This window comes from Lactuca virosa, chromosome 1 (assembly GCF_052849685.1).
Source record: "Lactuca virosa cultivar CGN04683 chromosome 1, Lactuca_virosa_CGN04683_v6, whole genome shotgun sequence".
NCBI classification, from domain to species: domain Eukaryota; kingdom Viridiplantae; phylum Streptophyta; class Magnoliopsida; order Asterales; family Asteraceae; genus Lactuca; species Lactuca virosa.
Genome location: NC_136426.1, coordinates 273,513,901 through 273,539,757, shown reverse-complemented (window position 1 = coordinate 273,539,757; position 25,857 = coordinate 273,513,901). Strand labels below are relative to the sequence as shown.

General features: G+C 33.0%; 1 protein-coding gene across 1 annotated transcript; it reads right to left on the bottom strand.

Annotated features, from left to right (window-relative positions):
* Positions 1 to 1,307: 1,307 nt before the first annotated feature.
* Positions 1,308 to 7,977, bottom strand: APE2 (Glucose-6-phosphate/phosphate translocator-like protein). The gene is made up of 12 exons (XM_079085744.1): positions 7,607 to 7,977; positions 7,436 to 7,504; positions 6,783 to 6,848; positions 6,612 to 6,690; positions 5,460 to 5,580; positions 5,268 to 5,363; positions 4,152 to 4,264; positions 3,960 to 4,037; positions 3,751 to 3,867; positions 2,609 to 2,708; positions 2,369 to 2,469; positions 1,308 to 1,525 (listed from the first exon to the last, which is right to left on the bottom strand). The coding sequence occupies exons 1-12, from the start codon at positions 7,876 to 7,878 to the stop codon at positions 1,508 to 1,510; spliced, it is 1,230 nt and encodes a 409-aa protein (XP_078941870.1). The 5' UTR covers positions 7,879 to 7,977; the 3' UTR covers positions 1,308 to 1,507.
* Positions 7,978 to 25,857: the final 17,880 nt, after the last annotated feature.

The window sequence follows — 25,857 nt, the reverse complement described above, 5'->3', positions numbered from 1 at the left end:
TTCCACTTGACAGAAGGCTCAGATAATCATTCGAGTAAAAGATTCCTCCCTGCAACGGTTAGACACAACGGTTAAACCACTCCAACTCATCTTGTTGCCACCTAGCTGCTTTCCAAAAGTAGTCGAGACCTCCCTGGTCCCAACTTGTTTGCCAACTATCCGAAACACCGAACACCTACCCGATTATTGAGCCAAAAGACACACACACACATAGTAGTCCCGTGCGACTCCTGAAAGAAAACCTCGACCGGAAAAAATTGCCCAAAAACACCTTGCCACCAAATCCACTGCTAAAAATGAATGCTACATGACCCACTGCAGTCTCATATCATACCCGATCTTCAACAACCTACTTTCTCCTGATTCCAAACACGTTGTGGCTCTTCCACAGATAGAACCATCCCAAGACACAACATAAATTAGGGTTTGCAAGGGGGCCGGTTGGGAGGATGGAGGCTGAGGATGGAAGGGTTTGATGAAAGTTTAAGTCCTTAAATAGGGCTCAAAACCCCGAAATTAAGGTTTGAGCTTTGGCCGAGTACGCCCTGCGTACTAAGATCTACGCCATGCATAGATCATTAAAGTCCAGTCTCCAAGTTTCTTTCTACGCAGCGTGTATAAGGCTATCTACACCCTGCATAGATCAAAATTCAATACTTACACTTAACAAATAGATAAATGAATTTACCTGCAAGGACCGGGTGTTACAGCTTTCATTCTCCCACCTATGTGAGATGAACTAAAAGCTTATTAATTTTTTTTTATTAACTTCGTCCAACTACCTCACTTTAATGATTAATTTCTCATGCAGCTTAAATTCGTTTTGGGCAGGTGATGTACCAAAACCAAAACGAAGATATCATGGAGAACATAAGCATATAACAAGTTAGTCAATTTTAATAATGTTTATGGTTCGAATTTTGTGTTAAAAAATGAGAAAACTCAACTTTTCCTGCAATAATAACTTCTACAAAATCATGACATTTTTGCATAATTTCTATTACGATTTTTCATATATTGGCTTTATAACAAAATGTACATTTTGTCCTTTTTTTTGGTAATATGTTTCAATTTTTATTTCAAGAAGTTAAAGATCATGATGATTTTCTAATAAGTTGAGATTTGAATCAATGTCATAACAAATTATAAATAGTTCTCTCTTGTTAAGCACAACACAATAGCTTACAAGTAGTGAATCAGTAGTAAACAAAAGATCAAAACTATAACTTTGTTTCAATATAATTTTATAAATCTTTTAAGAACCACATTTTGTTATACACGAAAAAGTTTATAATTGCAAGAACATGAACTCCTCTAAACTCATGAGAGTTAGAAATATATATTAATAATAGTAAAAGAGATATAGAATGATACATTATTGGAGTCTAGTTTGTTTATTCTCATAGACGCACAAATAAGATAAAAAAAATACTTCACAATTGTAGCAAATTTGCTACCAAGTAATTAAATTGCATTCCTTCCCTCATGCCCTTTGCCACTTTCACCCTCATGCTGTCTTCGGATTCTGCCCATAAACAAATAAATAAAATTACATTTTTAGTCCCTGAATTTATTCAAAAGTTTCAGTTTTGCACCCAAATAATTTTCTCTTGCAACTTTGATGACTTTTTTCAACTGGTGTAATGATTTTGGTCCATATAGAACCAAAATTGGAAGTAGAGAAAACTATTTGAGACCAAAACTATAACTTTTAAACAGACTCAGGGACCAAAAATGTAATTTTCTCTACAACTTTTGATTTAGTCACAGAAAGTGAGATTTTTTTTTCCAAATTGCATCCAAACTTTTTATAAAATGGTCTTTATTTTCTCAAATATTTTTTGAAGATCATTTAACTACACTATTTTATATGGATAGTTACTAAAGCGAAAAAAAAAAAGATTTGAACATACTATTAAAAAGAAAACCAAAAATAAATAATAATAAAATGTGGTTGGGTATGAAATCATAACCTCGTACTCATGTTTCAACGAAAATTCATTCAATGTTTTGGTTGGATACATCTTTTAATAAAAATGTTTATCTATTAATTAACTTCCGAAAAAAACATACAACATAGGTAACGAAATAAAATAAATCTCATGGACTAAAATGAATCTTTCGATGTTTTATAATTATTGTTAATCAGATATAATATAATTTTGGCTTTTGGAACAAACTTTGTTAAGAGTAAAAAAGTAAATATTGCACACTTATACAATTTTTTTTGTAACAAAATGATTTTTTTTAATACAAAATAATATGCAACCATATTTCGTATAAGTTGCATAAATTAGTAAAAAAAAAGTAATAATTAGAAATATTGTTGTATAAATTGGTAAAAAGAAAATGTGTTAAAAATTGTTACCCGTTTCTCCTCTTCTATCTTGGCCTTGACTACGGAGTAAATTGCCACACCAGCAATGGCAATGGATGTACCGATGGCTGTTTGTGTTGAAATCTTGTTACCTAAAAAAAAACCATCAATTATAAAATATGAAATTTATAATAATAATAATAATAATAATAAAATACTAATATATATATATATATATATATATATATATATATATATATATATATATATATATATATATATATGTATTACCAAAGATAATGATTGAGAAACCAATGACAAACACTCGTTTTAGCACATTCCCAACTGCATGCGTGAGAGGTGCCACCCTTTCAAGCGTGTTGGTTGCAAGCTGTCAAAACAACACACAACACAATTAATTTTTATTAATTATATAAAAAAAAATGACTTTTTTTATACTCATAATAGCAATCTACTTACATTTTGCTACCAATATTAGTGATTACATATCTTTATTATTGGTAAAAAGTAAATACATTGTTATTTGTGATGTGGAAAAAAATGATATCATGGGTAAAGAATTATAAAAGACGATGATATTATGTGTAAAAAAAATGAAAGTATTTATACTTTTTTTACTCTGATAATCTAATTTTTTTACCGATAATAGCAACAAAGTTGTATTTTCATACCCATAATAAAACGTACTTTCATTTTGTATACTGTATTTTGTATAATGAATAAAGAAATGTAAGCATGTTGCTATTAAATATATAACACCATCATGGATTACAAAAAAAAAAAAAAAAAAAAAAAAGAGTAATTCTGCAAGGAAAATTTACAGAAAAGTCCCAAACTTTTGGAAAATGTTTCAATAAAGTTCTAAAAGTTTTTTTTTTTTAATAGAAAAGTCCCGATTATTTAACATTTTGCCCCGAAAAAGTCCTTTTTTATATTTGAACGGCAAATGACAGATTATATGATTTTCTCAAAATAATGAGACTTTTCTGTTAAAAAAAAATTTAGGACTTTTTTAAAACTTTTCCCAAAAGTTTGAGACTTTTCTGTAGATTTCCCTTTTCTGTAATTTTCCCCACCGAATTTCAGCATAAGTTGAAGAAAATAATGTTGGCACGTTTTGACCAAAGAGTTTTACGGTTTTATTAAATAAAAACTTTATATTTTGTGTTTTTTCAAGATTAAACCTCAAATTCAGTTTTTACGATCTGGCTTTTTTAGTCATTCTTTTCCAAAAAAGAATTGGTAAAATGTGAGGTTTTTTTTTTTTCGGAAAAAATGGAAAAATACATCAGGAAAAAAATAAAGTTGAGGTTTAATCCGGGAAAAACACAAAATATAAAAGGTCTTTTATGAGATTAACCCTAAAAAAACAGAGAAGTTTTTTTCGCGAACTTATAAAATATATTTCATACCTGATTGTAGAGATGATAGAACATTCCAACCCAAAAGAGATCAGATACAAATTTAGTCATACCAACTTTAGCAATTGCATCACTAAACCCATGCTTTAGAAGTTGTGGTCCCTCCAACTATCACACAAAAAAGAAACATTAATTTAATTAAAACATGTAAAAAAAGTAAATTGCTATATTGAAAATTTATATAAGATTTTATTGCTTACAATTATGGCAGGTGGAATACAGACGAAGAGGGCAATGATGGAAATGTAGGCGTACAAGTTGGTAGAGTCCATAGTAGTCTGCATTGTAAGTGTAAGTATAAGTATAAATAGGTTGTTATTATTTATAATTGTTAATTAGTTATTATTATTATTATTATGGGTGAAGAATAAAGGAATTGTTATAAAAGTGACCATGGCTTTCTTAGAGTAAATACTCCTGTAAGTGAAGGAGATGTTGGAAATCATGGCACTGATAAACCCTAGCCAGTTGAATGACAGCTCAGTTAATGAGGCCATTGCCACACCTGCATTGCAATTGGAAAGTTAGAGTTTAAGCTTTCGATTCTATAAATTAACAAATTTACATCTTCGTTTCATGGAATTGGAATCGGAATGGAATCACTCATTCTGTTGGAATGGAATGAAAAATTGCAATTTAAAGTATTTTTATTCGTGTAGTATTTGACCACATGGATTTTATTTGGAAAATTTTGTGATTTGTTAGTTAAATTATACTTTTGTAATGAGCGGTTTTTATGTTTAATAGTTGACTTTGTAAATATAAATTGGTTAAATACGAAAAATAGATACATACTTTCATTCTTTCTATTAAAACTTTGTATTGTAAGTTTTTTTTGCATTGTATTATGAAAAATCTATCCAATTATAGCATTGTACTTCCATTTTTTTTCTTATTAGGGCATTATACTTTGAAAAAAAGTACATTGCTATTTCAGATTTTGGTAGAATAAATTTACATCTTGATTTCATGGAATTGGGAACGGAATGGAATGGCTCATTCCATGGAATGAAAAAAAGTTTGCTTGTTTTGCCATTACTTAGCCAATGGGTGTTTTTTTAATTCCATTCCATCATGTAATGGAATGAAAAAAAATGCAATATCACCCATTTTATTTTTGGAAAATCTTTAAAAAAAATTGCAACTTAGTTAAATTACATTTTTATTTTCTAAAAATGACCGGTTAGTATTATTATTACTATTATTATTTATATTATTACCATCTTATCTGGGTTTAATGAGCTTTCATTTTGTTTAGTTTTAATATTTTTATGATTATAAAATTCATTAATTATATTATAATTGAATAACATGTAAAATAGGAGATAACACTATACATTGTATTGACATATAATATACAAAAAGGAAAAAAAAAATTATTTCATAATTCATTCCATTTCTACGGGCCAACCAAACACGATCATGGAATGTAATTACTCATTCTATTCCTTTGTAATTCCATTCCATTCCATTCCATTCCAATCAAATATTAAAGAAAAGATGTTTACCAAGTACAACCGGTAACAAGGATAGCCATAGAGTTATGGGAATCGACTGTCCAAGGATAAATTGCGAAGCAGAAGCATTGAAGAACGGTTCAAGCGCTATTCAAAATAAAAACAAAATAAAAAAATTAGAATAAATATTTAATTCAAAAAATAATTTACAAAAATATGATGATGATGTCATGATGATGTCACCTTTGATTGTGTGGGTGAATGAGACAGCGACAGCTGCAAATGAGACATTGCTTGTCACATGGCCAAGAGCATGACATACAGCCACCGGAATAAGAAGCTTCAAAAGGTTCGAGTCTATTGGCTACACAACAATTTCTTTCATATTTAAACTTCAACCAAAAAATACAAATGCACTTTCATTTATTTATGTATTATTATAGATTTATAGCATCTTATTTTCATTTTTTTTCCTTGTAATAAAGGAATTTCACTTTAAAAAAATCTACCCAATGATATAAACCATTATGCCTTTAATTTAATTATTTTCTTTCAAAGATATTTTACTTTGACAATTTTTCCCAATTATAGCACTGAAAATTGCATTGTATTTGATGATATTGCTATAACTTAGTAGATTTTTTGAATATTGGAATATTTTCAAGGGTTTTAGAAAAGTCTCATTATTTTTTGGGAAACTTTTTGATAAAGTCGTAAATGTTTTTTTAACATAAAAGTCTCATTATTTTGGGAAACTTTTTGATAAAGTCCTAAATGTTTTTTTTAAACAGAAAAGTCTCATTATTTTGGGAAACTTTTTGATAAAGTCCTAAATGTTTTTTTTAAACAGAAAAGTCTTATAATTTTGGGAAACTTTTTGATAAAGTCCTAAATTATTTTGGGAAAATCACATAATCTGTCATTTCCTGTTAAAATAAAAAAAGGACTTTTTCATTAATTTGGGCAAAATGTTAAATAATCGTGACTTTTCTTTTAAAAAAAATTAGTATTTTATCAAAAAATTTCCCAAAATAATGGGACTTTTCTGCATAAAACCGATATTTTGAACAGAATAGTTGGTGTCATGTCATCGCCACATCAGCAAACCAAAAAGCTTAACAAGCTTCCACTATAGTAAAGCTTATTTATGGGTCCCACCAATATCATTTTATAGTGTGAATAAATAAAATATAAAAATATGAAAATTGGACCTTGTAAATTAACAAGCAATGTGAAAAAGCTCTCACAATAGCCTTTTTGACTTTACATAGCTTATTTAACCCAATAAGCTCTTGAAAAAGCTCCTATTGTGGATGCTCTAAAAGTACGTTGCTATTTTTGGAAAAATAAATAAATAAATATGAATGTGGCATGAGTTTGAGAAGATTTACTTACAGCTCTTTTGGGTAGACCAACACTCCAACTACCAAGACAATAAACCACTCCAACAGCCAAATGTATCACTGAGACAAAACTGCATATAAAGAAAATAAGGAAAGTGATTTACATTTTCTTGTTGCTGAATAACATAATTATAAAATAAATAAATAAAATCCAAGAACTTACTAGGGATAAGGGAAGTAATTGTAGATTTTCTTGTTCAGGATGTTGAAGATCACATTCAGAAAGTACCTTCAAAACAAAGCACATTAAATCACTACCATGTGATCATTCATTAAGATTATTCAAGTTAATAATCCAAGATATTAATATTATGTGAAATTCTACTATAGTTTTGTCCCAAAATAAAAATATTCAATTTGGACATAATTTTTTCAACAAATGCATGTAGTATTATAGTATATATAAATATATTCCAAGACATATTATTTTAGGTAGAAAATAATGTATACTCGAAATGATGTCACCTTAGAGTAAACAAAACATATGACGAAAAAGTTATTAGTGGAAAATCGTATAACTTGCAAATCGAGAGAGCGTAAAAGATTAATAAATCGAGTTAAATTATTCATACTAAAATGATTTAGTTATTTGTTAATGATCATCAAGCTTCAAAACATATATAAAATCGTACTTTTTTCGTAAAATATTCCTTATAAGATATATAACAAACCAAGGAGTATTTTATTTGTTTATTAATATTAATACTCGATGGATTCTAGGACAAGTGTCGCTATTTTAAGTTAGATTCGTGTAATAAATTTACAGAAAATCTATTTATGCGTATTAATTAAGGCGTTGTAATTAACGTGACCTACCACATGAAGAAGAAAAATCCGGTTGTCAGAAATGGATACTTCGCCAAGAATCCGACCGGAGCAGCATCACTACCAAATCAAATCAATCAGCAAAAAAAGTAAGTTAGCAACAACAGTTTATAGTTCTGATTAAGCTAAAATCAAATTCAAATGGAGGCGAACGGATCTTACCCGGCGGAATCGCTAGCAGTGGCGGAGCACGGTTTGAGAACATCACGTTTCGCCGTCGATGTAAGCAGCGGCACGGCGGAGGAGTGATCGAGGTTTAGTAGTAAGCTCGGACGAAGCTGCCTTCCGCAAACGAGATTACCTCCGTCGGCATTGAGCCTGGCTGGGAATGAGACGGCGACGGTGTTGAGCCTGGCCGCCGGTTTGGTAAGCCTGGGAATGCCGCCGGCGACGGTTGTGGTGGTGGCCCCGTACGACAGGACTCGAGACTCCATTATAGAGAGAAAATGGTTGGTAATGGTGTCGGGCTACTAGTCTACTACCTGTGGCTGTGATGGCTGGTGATGTTATCTTGCTTGCTCTCAGGAGTACCAATCAGTTGTGGTTTTGTCCACCATTATGTTTCATGGACTTTCAATCCCTTCGATTGGATTTTTCTTAAATGAAAATAAAAGGGTTAAATGCTAATTTACTAATTTTTGTATTTTCAATTGAAATTACTAATTGTATTTTTAATCAAATATATCCGGTAATATTTTATTTTAAGAAAAATATATAAGATTTTATATTTAACATATTTAATCGATTGAAACTGGATAGTTTAATTCCTATTGGTAGAGAAAATTGATAAATTAATAAACAATGTTAGTATTTAGTATTTTCAGTTTAAATGAAAATTAATATATCCGGCAATACTTTATTTTACGATATATATATATATATATATATATATATATATATATATATATATATATATATATATATATATATATATATATATATATATATATATATATATATATGGAAAATTTCAATAGAAAATCATTATTAATCAAGAAACCAAGGAATCAATCCAAAGCGTCGGAATTTAAAGCGATCAACGGCAAAAAGAAGGGTTGTAAACTTTTATAATGGACACACATGTACCGGATTATAACAAAACTCACTTCCTTTTTTTCATTTAAAATTTTTTTTAGGCCAAGTTTTTTATCGGAAAAAAAACCGAATATACCGTTGTTCACGATTTTCCGTCCTCTTTCCATAGAGATCCATGATGATATATAAAAAACGATTTTTTTTTTCGAAAAAAAACCCACTTAATTTTCTTAGTTTTTTCAATATTTAAGTTTATTTTTATCAAAAAAAAAACTAATTATACCAAAAATATTAATTTTTTGTACTCTATTAATAAACATCAACATCGATTAAAAAAAAACCTCGAACAGTGTAGATTCACAGTCACATTGTGAATCTAAACTGTAAATATTTCAATTTTTAACATTCACAATATGAAAAATCTCGAACAGTTCAGATTCACATTGTGAATCTGAATTAGTATTATGCACACTGTGAATCTGAGAATGTTCATTAAAAAAAAAAAAAAAAACTTCGATCAGTGTAGATTCACACTGTGAATCTAAACTGTAAATATTTCAAATTTTAACATTCACAATGTGAAAAAGCTCCGATCAGTTCAGATTTACACTGTGAATCTGACTTATTATTATGCATATTGTGAATCTGAGGAGGTTCACAATGTGAATCTGAACAGGTTCACAATGTGAATCTGAACTGAAATATCGTTTTTTTTTTAACATGAGTATGAATATATGTTTAAAAAGTACAAAAAATATGAATTTTGATATATTTATTAATTTTTTTTCTATAAAAAATAGATCTTAACTTTTTTCATCAAATAAATGAAATGAGTTTTTTTCGAAAAAAAAAAATTTGTTTTTTATATATCATCATTGATCTCTATGGAAAGATGACGAAAAATCGTGAACAACGGTATATTCGGTTTTTTTTTCGATAAAAGACATTGCCTAAAAAAAATTTAAACGAAAAAAAGTGGTGGGTTTTTTTGTAAATGGTGGATTTTTTGGTATAATCCGGTGTGTGTGCGTCCAATGTAAAAGTGTACATCTATTTCCTTGGCCGTTGATCGTTATGATTTCCGACGCTCACGATTGGTTCCTTGGTTCTTTGTTTAATTATGGTTCTCTATTGAACATATTAACATAAATCGATTGAAACTTGATAGTTTAATTTCGTATTGGTAGAGAAAATTGATAAATTATTAAACAATGTTAGCATTTAGTATATAAATTGATAATATATAAATTATTGCATAAATAATTACTTAATTAACGACGTATGATTTTTATTTTTTATTTTTGACAATAAATATTTTTAAGGAGTGATTTTTCCATTTACAATTAATTTACTTTTATATAAAAGTATATGTTTCACTTATTTTATAATAACTACAAATGTGTTGTATATCGTAAAATCACTTTCCATCTTAAAACAATAAATATGCAATATTTTATATGTAGTGTTACTAATTGCACTTGTTTACAATTTATATTATTTAATTTAGTAAATAAAAATAATATTGTCGTATAATATTATTAAAAATCTGAAAGTTGGAACATTATTATATTAATTAATATAAAAGAAACATTGTCATACAAAGATATATTTAACCGGTGTCACTTTACCACTTTCAAGTTACATTGCAAGATATTTATGTCCTAAATAAAATATAATTGTATATTACATCCAAAAACAAATTGTTACACAAATTAAAAAAAATGATCATATAGAAAACGATTTAAGTCGATATAAAATAACAAAATGCATAAAAGCATAACAGAATAATGTAATGAAATCAACGGTGTAGGTGGGAGAGGTGCAGGATAGTTATGGTGGAAGTGATTAAAGAAAGTATCTTGTAATGTGTGATAGAGAAATCGGAGGAGATAAAGAAAGAGATATTGTTAGAGTTACCTTATCCTGAAGAGAGAGGCTAAGGGCCAAACAAATGTAATATCAAATATGTCTTCACATCCATCACCCTCAGAATACCCATGACTTTCCTTTATAATTCACACCTTATTGTATGATTATTAATCAATAGATATGTAAATATGGATTGAGATCTTAATATACTACAAACCTTTACATTTTGTTATGACAACATTTTTTTACTAATAGTCTATAACAAAAAATTCACTTGATAAAAGTAACGACTTACCTCGGATCGGAAAGATATGTTCTCCTTGCGGTAAATACGTCATGAAACAAATGTAACCCCTCTCAGAAATTAAGTGACACTTTCAAAATAATAGAAAGAAAGTTCCTATCAACACATGATTCTAATTAGCATATGGTGTTACCATCAATATAATCACAATACAAATATCAATGTCTATCATTGTACAAAAGATAAACAACTAAATAGGTTTTAACTTGAAGCTAATCACGGATTAAATCTAAACCTCCACAAAAGTTAGCGCTCAATACAATCACAATAAAAATAGAAAATTTTCGTCAAATAACCATTTTTGAGGGGGTGTTTTAACTTTTTGACCATGAAAATCAATGTTTTGTAAAATAACCACAAGATCCACAGAGGGTGCTCTGCGGATCAATTAAACCTTCTGAGGATCTATGCACACATCTGCGGAAATGAGGTGGCAGCCCCAAAAGACAAAATTTTCGGGGTTTTATAGCGTTTTGCAGAGGTGGCTCTGCGGATCATGTGATGCCTCTGCGGATCGCACTAATGCGCTGAGGAACTGGTTGTTGGATGATCCGCAAATCCCTCTGTGTGGATCTATGAACACCTCTGCGGATCTTATTAATCAGGGCCATAAGGGAGTGCAAGGTGTGCAGTTGCACAGAGCCTAATTTTTTAGCCGAATTATCTAGTTAAGGAATATATATATATATATATATATATAATCTTATTCAAAATTAATTATAAGATTGATTTAGTAGAGTTGTCGGAAGCCCCGCATTTATTTTAAGGAAACGCGAGTTCGATTCCAAGGACACCTTAGTTTTTATAAATTTACATCATGATTAATGTTTAATTAAGTGGATTTTACTTTTACCCCATCCTTCATGTTTTAAAAATTAGACTCCAAGTTATACTCTTACCCCTTCATTTATGCTTGATGCTTTACAATTTACTCTCTATTACAATTTTGTTTATTAAATCAGTTTATAAATTTGTATATATCTTTTTCCTGTTGATTAAATTATTTTTTAGTTTTCCATCATAACAATTCACTTTTTAAATTTATTTTGGATATATATATATATATATATATATATATATATATATATATATATATATATATATATATATATATATATATAGGGCCCATTTTTACTCGTCGTACACGGCTTTTAAAATCAACGGACCGGTCTTGTTATTAATTCTCTACGGAAATGATAGTTTTATTCTTAATTGTTTAAGGAGTAATTGACCTCATTTTGATTATGTATGATTTTTTTTAAGTTGTTATCGTTTTATATGCCTTTTAGTGACCAGAAACAACTTTTATTTTCAATTTTATGAATGCTTTAATCAGTAGAAGTCGTTTTTTCGTTATGTTTGTGGAGAGAGTTTTGTAAAAATGAGTTTTATTATTCTCTGTACGGGAGGGTTGTGGCAGTCAGTTAATGGAAATGAGCTTTACGTTAGAAATAATGTGAAAAACTATGGTTTAAATCTTCCTCCTAACTTTGACCATCAGATGTTATTACAAATGGTTAGAAATAAGGTCGGTGTGTTCAATAGTCATATATTTTTGTCTTTTAAACACCCGGAGTGTGGGTATGTCATGGAGCTTGCAGATGAATCATATGTAGATCACATGAAACATGTAATGTCTGAAACAAAGCAGAAAGTGCATGTGTGTTTATCGGTGGTAGGTGAAGAAGTTGAAGAACAGCCAGTGGTGAAAAGCCAGATTATTGGAGAAAAAAGTAATAGAGGTCGTGGAGATAGACAATTTGGTGGAAACCGGTCTAGGGGATGAGGAAATGACGTGGGAGTGAGTTATGAAAAGAAAGTTTCAGTTAGTGATAAGTTTGTATCAGATAACGATAAGTTTTTATCATATAATGATAATGAACCAAATGTGTGCATGACAGAATTAGAACAGCAAAATTTATTTGAGTTTGGAGAAGTACCTGATTTTGATGATCAATTATCTGATGAAAAATCAAATGAAGGTTGATCGGAAGATGAGTACACACAACGGAAAATTGCTTTTAATCACTAGTATTGTATTCCTCCTATTTCTGATTGTCTAGAACCTATTCTTGAACCTGGACCATTTCACAGTTTAGGTCTGAATGATAAAATATTTGTGAATCAAACCTATAACACCAAAAAATACCTAACAGCTTCTGTTAAATTCAAAGCTGTTAAAGAAAAGTTTCAGATTAAGGTTCAAAAATCAAGCAAATCTCGATACAAGGTTGTTTGTTTGAAAGAAAATTGACATTGGTGTTTATATGCAGTTGTCATTAAAGGAACTAACATTGTTTGAAATTAAGACTTTTAATGAGGAGCACACATGTTCTTCATTACTTATACACCCAAATCATAGGCAAGCAACTAGTGAAGTTGTGGGAACCATAATACATGACATTATGGGTCAAGGTAGTTTGAGAGTTTGGAGGCCTAAAGATATTATTAGAGATATGAATGCGTTGCTGGAAATTAATTTGAATTATTCACAAGCGTGGCATGCTAGAGAATTTGCTATGGGATTGATAACGGGGACTCTCGAAGAAAGTTTCTCCAAACTTCAAGTTTATTTTCACAACTTGAAGAAACATAATCCTGAGACTATGGCGTACATACAAACAGATTTGGAGCATCGCTTCGAGTATTGTTTTTTCGCTATTGGTTGCGTGGTAAATACTTAAATTAAATTTTAAGCTTTGTAAATATATAGTGTTTATAAGCAAAGTAAATTGTTAATATATTCATGCTTTTTACATAATTGTTGCAGATACGTGCTTTCAGAGGGTTTTGTAGAAAAGTTATTATTATGGATGGTGCCCATCTGAAGGGAAAGTACAAAGGCACCATATTGCATGCAGTTGCCATGGATGGAAACAATCAGATATTACCTATTAGGTATGGAATTTGTCCAAAAGAGACAACGGATTCTTGTACATGGTTCCTTGAAAAACTACATGAATGTATTGGTGATTTGGAAGGTCTGACATTGGTAACGGATAGGGCTGCATCAATTGTTGTAAGTATTCAAAATGTTTTTCCAAATGCTCGACATGGCTTGTGTGGTTTTCATCTAATAGGAAACATAGTCCCCACCTTTGGAAAAAATAAAAAAAACAACAATTTTGTTTTGGAATCTTGTAAGAGCTTACATGACCATTGAGTTTGAACAGTATTAGAGGAGGCTTTATGCTCTTAGACCAGATGTAGCGGCGTACCTTAGTCAAATTTCACGTGATAAATGGACTAGATCCTATTGCCCTACCATGAGGTATGATTATTTGACCTTAAACAGTGCAAAGTCCATGAATGATGTATCAAAAGTGTTGGATAAGGTGTCTAAGTCCATAACTATTTCTGGTATGTACTTGACCCGGTTTGGCATGGTCCATTTGGGTTGCATGGCATCATGCATTTGGATAGACTAAAATGAGAGAAATAACACTTATGGTTTATTAATATATTATAAGTTCTAATATATTAATAATATTATTTAATTAGTATTGATCAAGAATTAATTTGGAATTAATTAAGTGATCAAAAGGAGACTAATTAAATATATGGGTTGATTGTGTAAATCATCCATACTTATATAGTGGGCTAATGCTTCATGGATTATCAAGTTGGGCTAAAACCCATAGGATGCTCTATGGATGCTCCATGGTGTTTATTGAACCCATGGGTCATGGAAATGAAAAGTCATGACAATTAGGGTTTACATGGTGTAACCCTAATTGTAACACACTATATAAGCATCACTTTGTTCACCAAAATCGGCCACTAAGTAAGAATTGTGAGGGCTAGCCGATTTCTAAGTGTTCTTCATTTCTCTCTAAGTTATTTCAAGTGCATTTGGTGTTGTGTGAGACATTTGAGGCATCACACTTGAGGTGCTAGGCTCACAAGGTTTTCAAGGAATCCAAACTACTACAAGGTATGTTTTCGTACTTACTTTTATGATTAAAAGTTCCCCATGTATGCTAGATAGGTTATCAACCTTGGAAAATCAATTTTGCATGTATCTTAGTAAAACATAGATCCAAGGTTTCTAGGGTTGCATGTACACCTTAGGAGTGTTGGAATGCTCAAAACCCAACAAAAAGATGCAAGGAAGTTGCCTATATTACCACTTCTTGAGTTCTTCCGCGTCCTTATGCAGAAATGGTTTTACCAACATCGGGTGGCTGCAGGTATAACTAAAATTTTGTCAAATTGAACGATAAATGTCATATATAATGATATATCATTGTTTTAACAGAAAAAAATACAACAATACTTACAAAGTGGGCCGAAGCTATGGTTAAAAAAATAAAGACGGGATAACAGGATGGTCGGTATCTGGTGTTGACAATGCAACATATCAAGTCCATGACTTCGTAAGTGGTGCTATAGTTGACTTGAGGCAAAAGACTTGTTCTTGCAATTATTGGCAACTAACTGGTTTGCCTTGTGGTCATGTGATAATGGTTTTAACACACTTGAAAAATGAAAACTATAGGCATATTGTCACAATTAGTATTTTTTTGGCTAGGAAATTCTGTATTCATGTAATCAACTCTTGTATAACTTGTAATCTAAGCTGGTGTCATGCACTATGCTCATTCAAAATCAACCATTTGAACGAAAATTCTTGAGTGAAGTTCAAAACCTAATTCAATACATCTCATATACTCAACTATGGGTTTGAAACCCTAATATCCCGGTTCAAACTCAGAATGGACCAGGATCCTCTTGTTGGGCCTAATGGGCCAGTAAACTCTCAATTTGGCTATTTTGGGTCAAGGAACCCTATTTGGACCTTAAATAGACCCATATTCATTAAATAATAGCATTTTGGGCCATAAGACTTCTCATGGGCCTTATTGGGCCTAAAATGTCCCACTTCATTCTCATGGGCCTTTATGGGCCGCGAACAACTCACTTGAACAATGTTGGGCCGTAAACCCCATTCCTTCACCACCTTTGGGCCGTAAACCCATAAGAAGGGCCCAATGGGCCAAGAACCTTCATATTGGGCCTAAAATTTCGAATATGTTCAATATAGGCCCAAACACTTCTTTCTCTTTTCCTTCCTCCTCATTCACGGCCCACACACAAAAAAATAAACAAAGGGTGGATAAATGGTTTGACACCTCAACATTACAAGGTGGATCTCCATGTAAGAACACAACATATATCTATGAATGTCTCATGTACCCATGCAACCATCACATCTCACTCTTTTCTCTTTCTTCTTCTTATTCACGGCCAAACCTCCCCTTTACTCATAACTTTCCATTTTAAACTTCCATCACCATACAACTCCTCTCAAAGCCATCTAAAGATCTCTTATCTTCATCTCTCAAAAATTCGTGAACAAGGGTGTGTTCACCAAGCTTTTCATCAAAGATCATCATTTTTGGTAAGTTATTCTCTCATCAAAGTGATTAGCTTCATTTTATGATAATCTTCACTCCTTAACACATCATTTCATGATCCATGCCCTTAGATCCATCTTAAGTTCGAAAAACTCCACTCAAGAAGCTTCTAGGGCCGAGATCCTCATCATTCTTCATCAAAAACTGAAATCTCGAAAGCAAAGTAAGTTCATACCCCCTATTTTCGGTTTTTACTATGTTTTGGGGGAGACTACAAGTTGTTTTGTGTAGATCTATGTGTATATGCATGACTTTGTGTGTTTTTCATGATATAAGTTTGATTATGTGCTATAAACTCCATAAACTTGAAGCTATGCTAAAATATGATGATATTTGTAGAACATAACACTTGTTATAACTTATTATGCAAAGAAAAGGTTTATAACGTTTCAAAGTGTTAAAAAATAAGAAAATTTGCATAAGAGGGCCAAAATGACAAAATAACAAAAAAAATGAGGTACTTATATGTAACTCACGGTTTTAAGGGACCAAAAATAATTTATTTTGATAAATATGAATCTTTATGGTATTTATGATTTTAAAAGGGATAAAAGTGTAAATTTTCACAAATGGGCCTCATTTTGGGCTATCACGGCTTTTGGGCCAGAATTGCAAATTTTTAGACTTTTGTGGGCTTAAGTGTCATTTTAAACAAATTTGTGCCAAAAATGTAAGTTTTCGATAAAAAGGGCTAGAAATGTAAAATTATTTATGACTTGGACCAAAAAGAGAATTTAATTTATAAATGGACCGAGAATGCACATTTTTATAAAAACTAAGCCAAAAATGATATTTTTGAAAAAAAGTGAGTTAAAAATGTTACTTTTACTAAAACTAGTCTTAAATGCAAACTTTGGTCGTAAAGGACCTAAAATGTCATTGTTACCAAAAATGTGCCATAATTGTAAATTTCCGGTTTTTAGGAACAAAAATGTCTTTTTACAAAAAGTGGGACTTTTATGTCAATTTGGTAAACAACTAAGCTTAACAACCAACATAACAACAAACGGATCAATTACATCATTCACATTCCTTATTGGGCCCAAAATATAATTTACATGTTTAGTGGGCCTTAGTTGTCCACTTACTTGTTTACTGGGCCTGGAATGTACCTTACATGTTTATTGGGCCTGGATTATACCTTTCATGTTTATTCGCGTAAATTCGATTAAGGATCTAGTGAGACGTTTTGTTTGGCACCAAATGAGTGTACAAATGTAGCATGTAGTTATAACCAGAGTCTCCCGGAGAGAGAGCGTGAGTTTGTGTATAGATCTATACGCGGGTGACGCCCCATGTGACATCCCCTAATTTCCCGGCCAGAAAATACTGATTTAATTTATGCTTTTAAAATAAAATCAGAGTAATCCTTTTAAAAGATGTTGCGGAATTTCTTCCCATAAAAACATGATAATTATATTATCGAATCATTTCCGAAGTAATGTATTTTATTCACTTAAACCATTGGGATGTCATCGTCAATATAGAAACATAAGCATAAACAGAACTTACATTCACTTACACTAGTGATCTACATCTCTTTTAATCTCTCAGTGTAAAGTAACTTCGTATCGATATCTGTGATACAAACAAACTGAGTGGGTCAGGGTTGGGAGCTTGGTGAGCATATAGGGTTTTCAACCCACAATAAATAAAATTATTATGCTTAAACATCAAACAATCAACCAAATTACCCAACCCCATTATCTTATTTATTTCTTAAGGATTTTACCCTAAGAAAGGAATAGGCACGAAGTCACATCGTCGCCAGGGTTTATACAACAGGCACTAAGTCCATAGATGCCAGGGTTTATACAACATGTGCTAACTCCATAGCTCTTATTTATCGACAATATTATTCACAGGAATCTCCCTGCAATACATGTCAATGGGTTTTTAGAGTACGACTGATGAACATATAGTTCACACACTTACAGGTTGCGAGCCTGCTAGTGTTCCACATATCATCTAGAATAGTCCATGGTTGTCATCCATACTCTGCTGAATGACGGGGGCCAACGTTTGGGTAAGTGATTCTCTCATATTTCACCACTCACCCTCATCTCATGATCTATATCACCGATCATCTCATTTATTCAACTCATCTTTTATCACATACCAACTATTTCATCTACCTATGTTTTACCCGACATTTTTGTAGATAAAAAAATATATATACAGTTTAAATTATTTAAAAACCTGTATAAATCATTCCTTCAACATCCATCTCAAATAAACAAACAATATATATTCACATAGCATGTATTTTATATAAAATACTTCATATCTATGTGTAAGATGAAAGTGACTATACACTCACTTGATTTAATGATAATCGGGCAACACTTCGTTTTCTAAAACGATCGTTTCTAATAAAACCGGGAGTTTTATTGAGAAACCGGGCTCTGCGAGGGTCGGGCTTCAAAACCGAAAAGATAAATTTTTCGGGCTTCTCGGGCACTCTGGGACGTGTTTCGGGTGTTTGGTATGATACCTGGGCTTTGGGGAAAGTTGGAATGAAAGAAATATTGTTTAAAGGGTGAAAAATGACACTTTTCCAAAATATACCCGGGAGGTCTCGCACCCTTCTATTTATAGGGGCGAGGCTTCTGATCTGAGGGCTGAGAAGCGAACAGGTGTCAGCAGATCCGAGGGGCAGGTGGCAAGCACGTGCGAAGCTCCAGGTATTGGCTTCTGATTGGACCGCGGTCTTTGGTCCGAGGAGGGGAACGTGGCGCGCCTGCGAAGCTCGGACACGTCAGGAGGGCACGCGTCGGACGCCTACTGGACCGAGCTCGGACCCGGGAAGAACGTGACACGCCTCGCCAGCTGGCCTCGGGTGACTCAGCAATTCGGACACGTGGCGCGCTACGAGCGAGGGTGACGTGGCCGAAGCATGACTATGCGAAATTTCTCGGATTTAGCATTTTTTTTTCAATTTTTGTGCCAAAACTTCTAAAATCCATAACTTTCGCATACATGCTCCGTTTTTTACGTTCTTTATATGCACGCGTAGGTAAAATTACGCTCTACAACTTTCGTTTAGACTTCGTCGGCTAATTTTGACTTTAATTTTAATATTATTATTTTTAACAGACCGGGACAGGAAATCCGTTAAAAATTCATAACTTCTTCATCTGACGTCCGTTTTCGTCTGACTTTTTATCGTTGTACTACTATTTACGAGACCTTCGATTCTCGTTTAGGTTGTGTCGGCTAAAAATCACTCGATCTAAAATTTGAGTTTTTAGCTGTCTACTGCTAAGCTGAAACTTAGAAAAAATCATAACTTCCTCATACGAAGTCAGATTTGGGCGTTCTTTTTATACATACTCTCGGTTTAACGAACACTACGACTTTCGGTTAGATCACTAAGGCTAAAAAGTAGTTTATCAAAAACTCACTTTTTACGTCATTCGGCACCGTGCCGGTTTTGTCGCGAAACTTCGACAGGTCATAACTTCTTCGTTATAACTCGGATTTCGGTATTCTTTATATATCCGGAATCCTTGTCACGACCACTACAACTTTCTTAATAGATATCGGCTTTATCTAATATTTATTTTCGACGCTCATTTTTACTCTTAATTAATTAAATTCTAGTAATTAAGCATAAAACACATAATTCTCATAATATTCACATAATTCTTTTTCATTTCTTCAAAATGAGTTACAAAGGTTAACCTAGACTATTATGTCAATATTAATGTCTGGCCTAGAAACACGGGCGTTACACCCTACACCTGAGTTGTTCGTTACAATTAGACTAGGCCAGTCTAGGGTGACAAACCGTACCTTAAACAAGTCGGCGTCTATCAGACGTCATGACAGGCGAAATTGTCATTATCAAGTATGGTTATAACGGCTCACTTAGAGGAATTAACACCATTATAAAATTTACTGGAAATATTCTTTTATGGAAACACGGTAACCTACACGCACTGGTACTCAACCTCAGGTGTTGAGATTCCAACATTTTTATAAACGGACAACATCAGGTTGTCTGGGGTCATTCTCTTTATATTCTCATAAACATTAAACCCGCATGCATTAATACAAGATCGGACACAAACATTTCAAACCGTTTTTCAGAAAATATCGGATTTTATGGTGTTTACAAAATAATACAAAACATTTTTTCCCCTAAAACATGCTTATGAATTCACCAACATTATATATGTTGACATTTTTAAATTAACTTGTATTCTCAGGAAATCATTGAGCAGGTTGGTCAGCAGGAATACCTGGATATTTTGTTATGTTTTGTTTTCATCATACTTTGGATATTTTGGCATGTAATATTGAAATACAAACTTTGATGTAAACCAATGACAGTTGTAATATTACATGTGTGATGATGATGATGTTATGTTTCAATTATATACACTGTGATGATACTACAAGATTGAAGTCAATCAAGCCCTCGAACGTTTCAGCCGTCTGGTTCGGGGGTGTGATAGATTGGTATCACAACATTGTTTATAGTGAACTGGCATATCTAAGCATACAAGATATGCAACTATAAATACAATGGGACTAAACTACTCTGAACAAAATATTTAAAATACATACCTAGGTGTACATCAATACAATAACACTAAAAGTCTCTTGAGGAAATTGAACATCGTGGTTAAACCCGGACAGTTATGTAGTCGTATTGGGGATAAATAGAGCCTGATCAACTATATTTATTCAAAATACGACCAACATGTGTTCGGGAGTGATCATGGTGGGCTACGAATCTAGAAACTTACCAACCTTGTATCCAAAAAGCTTTTAAGGAACTCAAACATAAACAATTAAAATACTATAGGAGTATTTTGGAATGTTATCTACATACACACTTCTCACCCCTCCGTTTCTCGCGCAGTCATCATGAAAGAGTTCCAACAGGGTGTCATTTACTATCAGGCCCTGGTGGCCAATGGGTTGATCGAAGGAAAACTAAGTATGAATCAAGGGGCAGATCCAGGTTTAGGACCTGAGGAGTATGTGGAGACAGACTATGAGTACGAGATATCCGATGAGGAGATGGAAGAAGTAGGGGACCTTGAGGAAGTCCCAGTGAGCCTCACTCTTCAGAGATGATACATGACCATCCCGCAACACCATAGGAATCCTTAGCAAGCCTTACCCATCGGGAGCAATACCAATCCAGCCTGCAGAGCAAGAGGACCCACCGACCATCTATACTCCTTAGAGGAAGAAGTGATCACCCTAAGGCAACAAATCATTAAGGCTAAGGCTAGGGAAGCCTTAGCAGAACCGAGAACGGAAGAGGCCATTCGTGAAATGAGCGAAATGACTGGGCGCCTGGTACGCCACTTCAGCATGTGAGAGTCCCTACAATGCATGCACTACAACTTAGGTTTATTATGGCCTCGCTACAACTAGCAGTTGTAAATCAAGAGGGATGCACCCTCCAAGAATCCATGCAATCCTGATTCACTAAGTGTATTGGTAGCCATATCCTATTATGATAAACATAGTATTCGTACAATGTCCATTTCTACTCTTACCACAAATACATCACCAGGATGAAAGTTGAAGCATTAGAACCATACAACCACACGTGAAATTTATATGCGAATATAAATAGATGAATACAACTAGAACTGGCCTTGGTTACTCACAAGCTCGTTTCTCCTCATACAACAGAATTATGACCTCCCATGGAAACAACCAGCCAACCGGCGAAGCACCGATCCTACGAATAGACTCCGCTACCTTCTAAGCCGCAGTGACAGCTGATGTGACAGCTGTCATGGCACAACTCAACTGATGGGTTTTGAGCACTACATCAATCCTATGGTGTACATGAAAACCCTAAAGCTTTGGATCTAGTTTGTCTAATATACATGTAATAATCATCCAAAGCTCATAAACCTTAAATCTAGCATACAATAATCGAAATTGACAAAAGAATAGAGTTTAGATCTTACCTTGATTGTTATGTTGCAATAACAATCTGAATCCTTTTTGTAATTGACTTCTGAAAGCCTAGTGCCTCAAATGTTGCACCTCTAATGGAGTCACAAACACCATATGCAACAAGATGAACAAGGAGAGAGGGAGGAGGCACCAAAAACGTCCTAGGGTTTCTCTTAGAAGGTTAGGGACGTTTTTGGCTTGCCAAGGGTACCTTTTATACTTAGGCTATTAGGGTTTTCAACCAGGAAACCCTAATCTGACTACTTAGGCCCTAAGTAGCCCATGGACTCCCTCCTTAGAAGCATTGGACAAATTCTAATGGGTTTCCCCATAGATTTCGTCCACTCCAACTTCTATGGAGTCAATTAGCCCAATATTCAACTATCACACAATTGACAGTTCTAGTCCCCTTTATTTAATTAATGTCTTTTAGCCACATAATTAATTCTTATTAATTCTTGACTAATATATTATTCATATAATATATTAATAAATCATAATTAATCCTTTTTCTCCTTAATTCATCCTATCAGTTGGTACGGTGAAGGCAACCCAAAAGGACCATGCTCACAATCGGGTCAAGTACATACCAAGATAGTTATGGGATTAGACACCTAATCCAACAGTCTCCCACTTGGATAAGTCTAATAACTATTTTGCATATGATTTCGGAACCTGATCAACAATCGTATCTTTCAAAAGCCGCTGTCGAACTCTGATCATATCAGGAACGTGTCCTTTAGATAAGGGGTCATATATTCCTCCATTCTAGATATAATATAGAAATGAGACATGGATTATAATCATTCTCTTAGTCTATGTGTTGTTTCCCGACTTCCGATTTATGACGACTGACAACAGACTACAATTGAACACATCAACTCAGTCCTGGCTTGGCCAATCGCTTAGGGTGTCATCACGAAATCATCGAGGGGCCTACAGATATCGCTTTTATCCTACTTTGGGTAAAAGGAATGGATAAACTTTGACTCAATGCTCGCTTGTACCTACTCATCAAATCACACACAACAACATGTTTTATAACACCAAGTTACAGGTGCGTTTACATATTATCAATGTGCAACCGACTTGTAAATTACAACTCACACGTCTCGGTTTCAAGAATATAAGATATTATCGTCTCACCAATCACTCGTGATAAAATCCATGAAGCGATCCAAGTGAGCGTGGGTTTAATCCAATGCTCAAATCATATTCATAAGCACTCATGAACGTTACATCAAACTTTTGCTATGTCTAATACACTTTAGACAGTCTACAAACCAATTCATGACAGTCTAGCTTCAATACCTACTTCCAAAGTATTTATCAACTGTGGATGTTTGAATAATCTTATTATTTGGGCAGTCAAAACATGCAAAGTGAAACCCAAGAATAATCGAATCCAATATGGCCGTAAACTTTTGAGTATATATAAAACTCCTTTTATTTAGTCACCATATTGATTACACATTATTCATTATATAATGTTTCAGATTATTACTTGAATTATAACAACAGTTGTCCCATGCTCCAAGCACGCACACTATGTTTACCTATGGTCCTTACTTTGTGAAACAGATCAAGTGAACACATTTCCAATGATACTCATTTCACAATTCCCAATCCTTATCATTAGTGTAAGAATATCAATTTCTTGCCACTATTAGAATATGTTAGATTCTAACATTTTATGCAATTATCCTTTTGTAATCTTATTGCACAAAAGTCACCAAGACTTTTCCAATGAAATTACAAAGTTCTCTATTGGAGAAGGCAATTCCATAGATACGAAGTCTCACATTCAAAGTACATTCCTTTGAACATCCTTCTTGCATAAAAGTTTCTAATCTAGACATGGATTCTCAATATCCAACTCCCAATATGGAAACATTTCCATATTTTCCATATGACAACTCATTATTAATAGAATCATATCTAATCATAATAATGTCATTATGGTCCATTCATTACTATACTTCCAACTGCTCACAAGCGACCAATCCTTAGCGACCCTTAGATTGTCCTTGACAGTTGTTTAATTATTTTAGTCAAATCCGGTTCTAGTCCTTTTTCCCTCTTAATGCCCTAGGCATTTGGAAAATTTAGAACGGTCGAATATTACAACATATGCAATTGATCCTATACCCGAAGCGTATGGGAAACGATTCATAATGAAAAACGTGATACTTTACCAGTTCCTTGCTATAATATTGACATATAAAGAGTCCTTTTAAGTTGAATCTTTTCAACATAACATCCATATATGTCCTTTGACTAAATTTGATTAAAATTTCTCGATCCAAGCTTTTAGATTTTGAAACGAAGTATAATATTCTCTCCCTTAATTATACCAAAACAACTTTTCAACCCCTGCAACTTTGCAAAGTGAACATTTTGTTTTCTATAATTAACATTGCTAACTTGCAACACTTAAAATAATAATCATGATCCCACTAACATGATGATTATATCCATACCAGCATAACATTTATGCTCCCACTAGCTTTGACACGTATTCAGAAAACCATTGGACTTCTAGAAGGCAATACTTATTGACTTCCAAAGTTCGTATTTCTAATACGATATGCTTCGATAAGCCTTTATCTAAGCTTCTCATACACCTTTCCTTAGATAACTCACATGTGTCTCTAAACAATTCTAGAACTTACATCAATAAGTCTCGAATGTTCAAACTAATTTCCAAATCTCACAATTCGAACTATGAAGAGGGATGCCGTAATCATAATCGAATTTGAGAATGCAATTTACACAATCACTATCTCCTTAAAATCTCTCTTAGTGAAAGCGTTTCCTCACAATCATTTTCATGAAGGAGAGAAACCTTATGAAACTTAGATTTTATGGTGTATGTGTTCCTATCCATGTAAATTTGTCATAACCATAATCATAAGATAATGTTTGTGACAAATCGAAACTCTTATGGACAAAACTTGTTCATTCTTAATTTCTTGCCATCAAGGGTCCCACCATTGCTTCCAAGATATTTAGCAGCTCACCCCTACCTATCAATGTACTTTCCATTGATCAGGGTGCTTGCCCTTATGAAGTCAATTGAGAACTTGTAGAACTCATATGCATAAGTAACTTTACTGGAATGGCACAGAAACAAGAATATGTCAACACGATAGGTTACAAACCTCAAGTCGTGTTCTAGTGTTTAATAAGTTTACTCTCGATTAGTTCTTCAACCTTTTCAAGATCATTTAGACTCCCACTGACCTCTTGACATATAAGATTCTCTTATCAAGAAACATTTATTGAAAAACAAATATTCAAGAGTTAGTGCGGATTATTATAAAGACAAACCACTACACACAATTGGTCTTAGTTGGTCTTTGTCTTACCTAAGATATCACAACTTACCAATTTCAAACGTGCAAGAGTAAGAAAAAACAATTTTCTATTCTACATTTGATGAGTGTGTTAAAACTTCTTAAGATATGTCACTCAAGTCACAATCTTGGAGTATGACTCCAAGACTTGATTTTGGAACGAAGTATGATACACCTTTTGATTTAACCATTTCAACAATTTCCGATTCCTCTTTTTAGCCATACTAGTGTACTAAGGTGTCCTTAGAGGATCAATTGTGATACGGTTTCAAATCACTAAGTTAATCATAAAATAGATACTTAAGTACTCTCCCATCTTTTCTGTAGCACCCGATTCCTGGTACGTATTTAAATTCAAGAAAATATTGCAATTTACTCTGGGACTCGACGAGTTGGAGGCCCAACTCGTCGAGTAGACTTGACGAGTTGGAGGCCCAACTCGTCGAGTAGACTTGACTGTTGATCGGGGGTTTAAGTGACCTACTCGACGAGTCGGAAGAC

What these genes read in the sequence shown, in the direction of transcription:
- APE2 (XM_079085744.1), bottom strand. Translation starts at nt 7,878, where the DNA reads ATGGAGTCTCGAGTCCTGTCGTACGGGGCCACCACCACAACCGTCGCC. An exon ending in GGATTTTTCTTCTTCATGTG is followed by an intron (nt 6,849 to 7,435) that starts GTAGGTCACGTT and finishes TTTGTTTTGAAG; the next exon opens with GTACTTTCTGAATGTGATCT. An exon ending in GTATTCCACCTGCCATAATT is followed by an intron (nt 3,868 to 3,959) that starts GTAAGCAATAAA and finishes TTTGTGTGATAG; the next exon opens with TTGGAGGGACCACAACTTCT.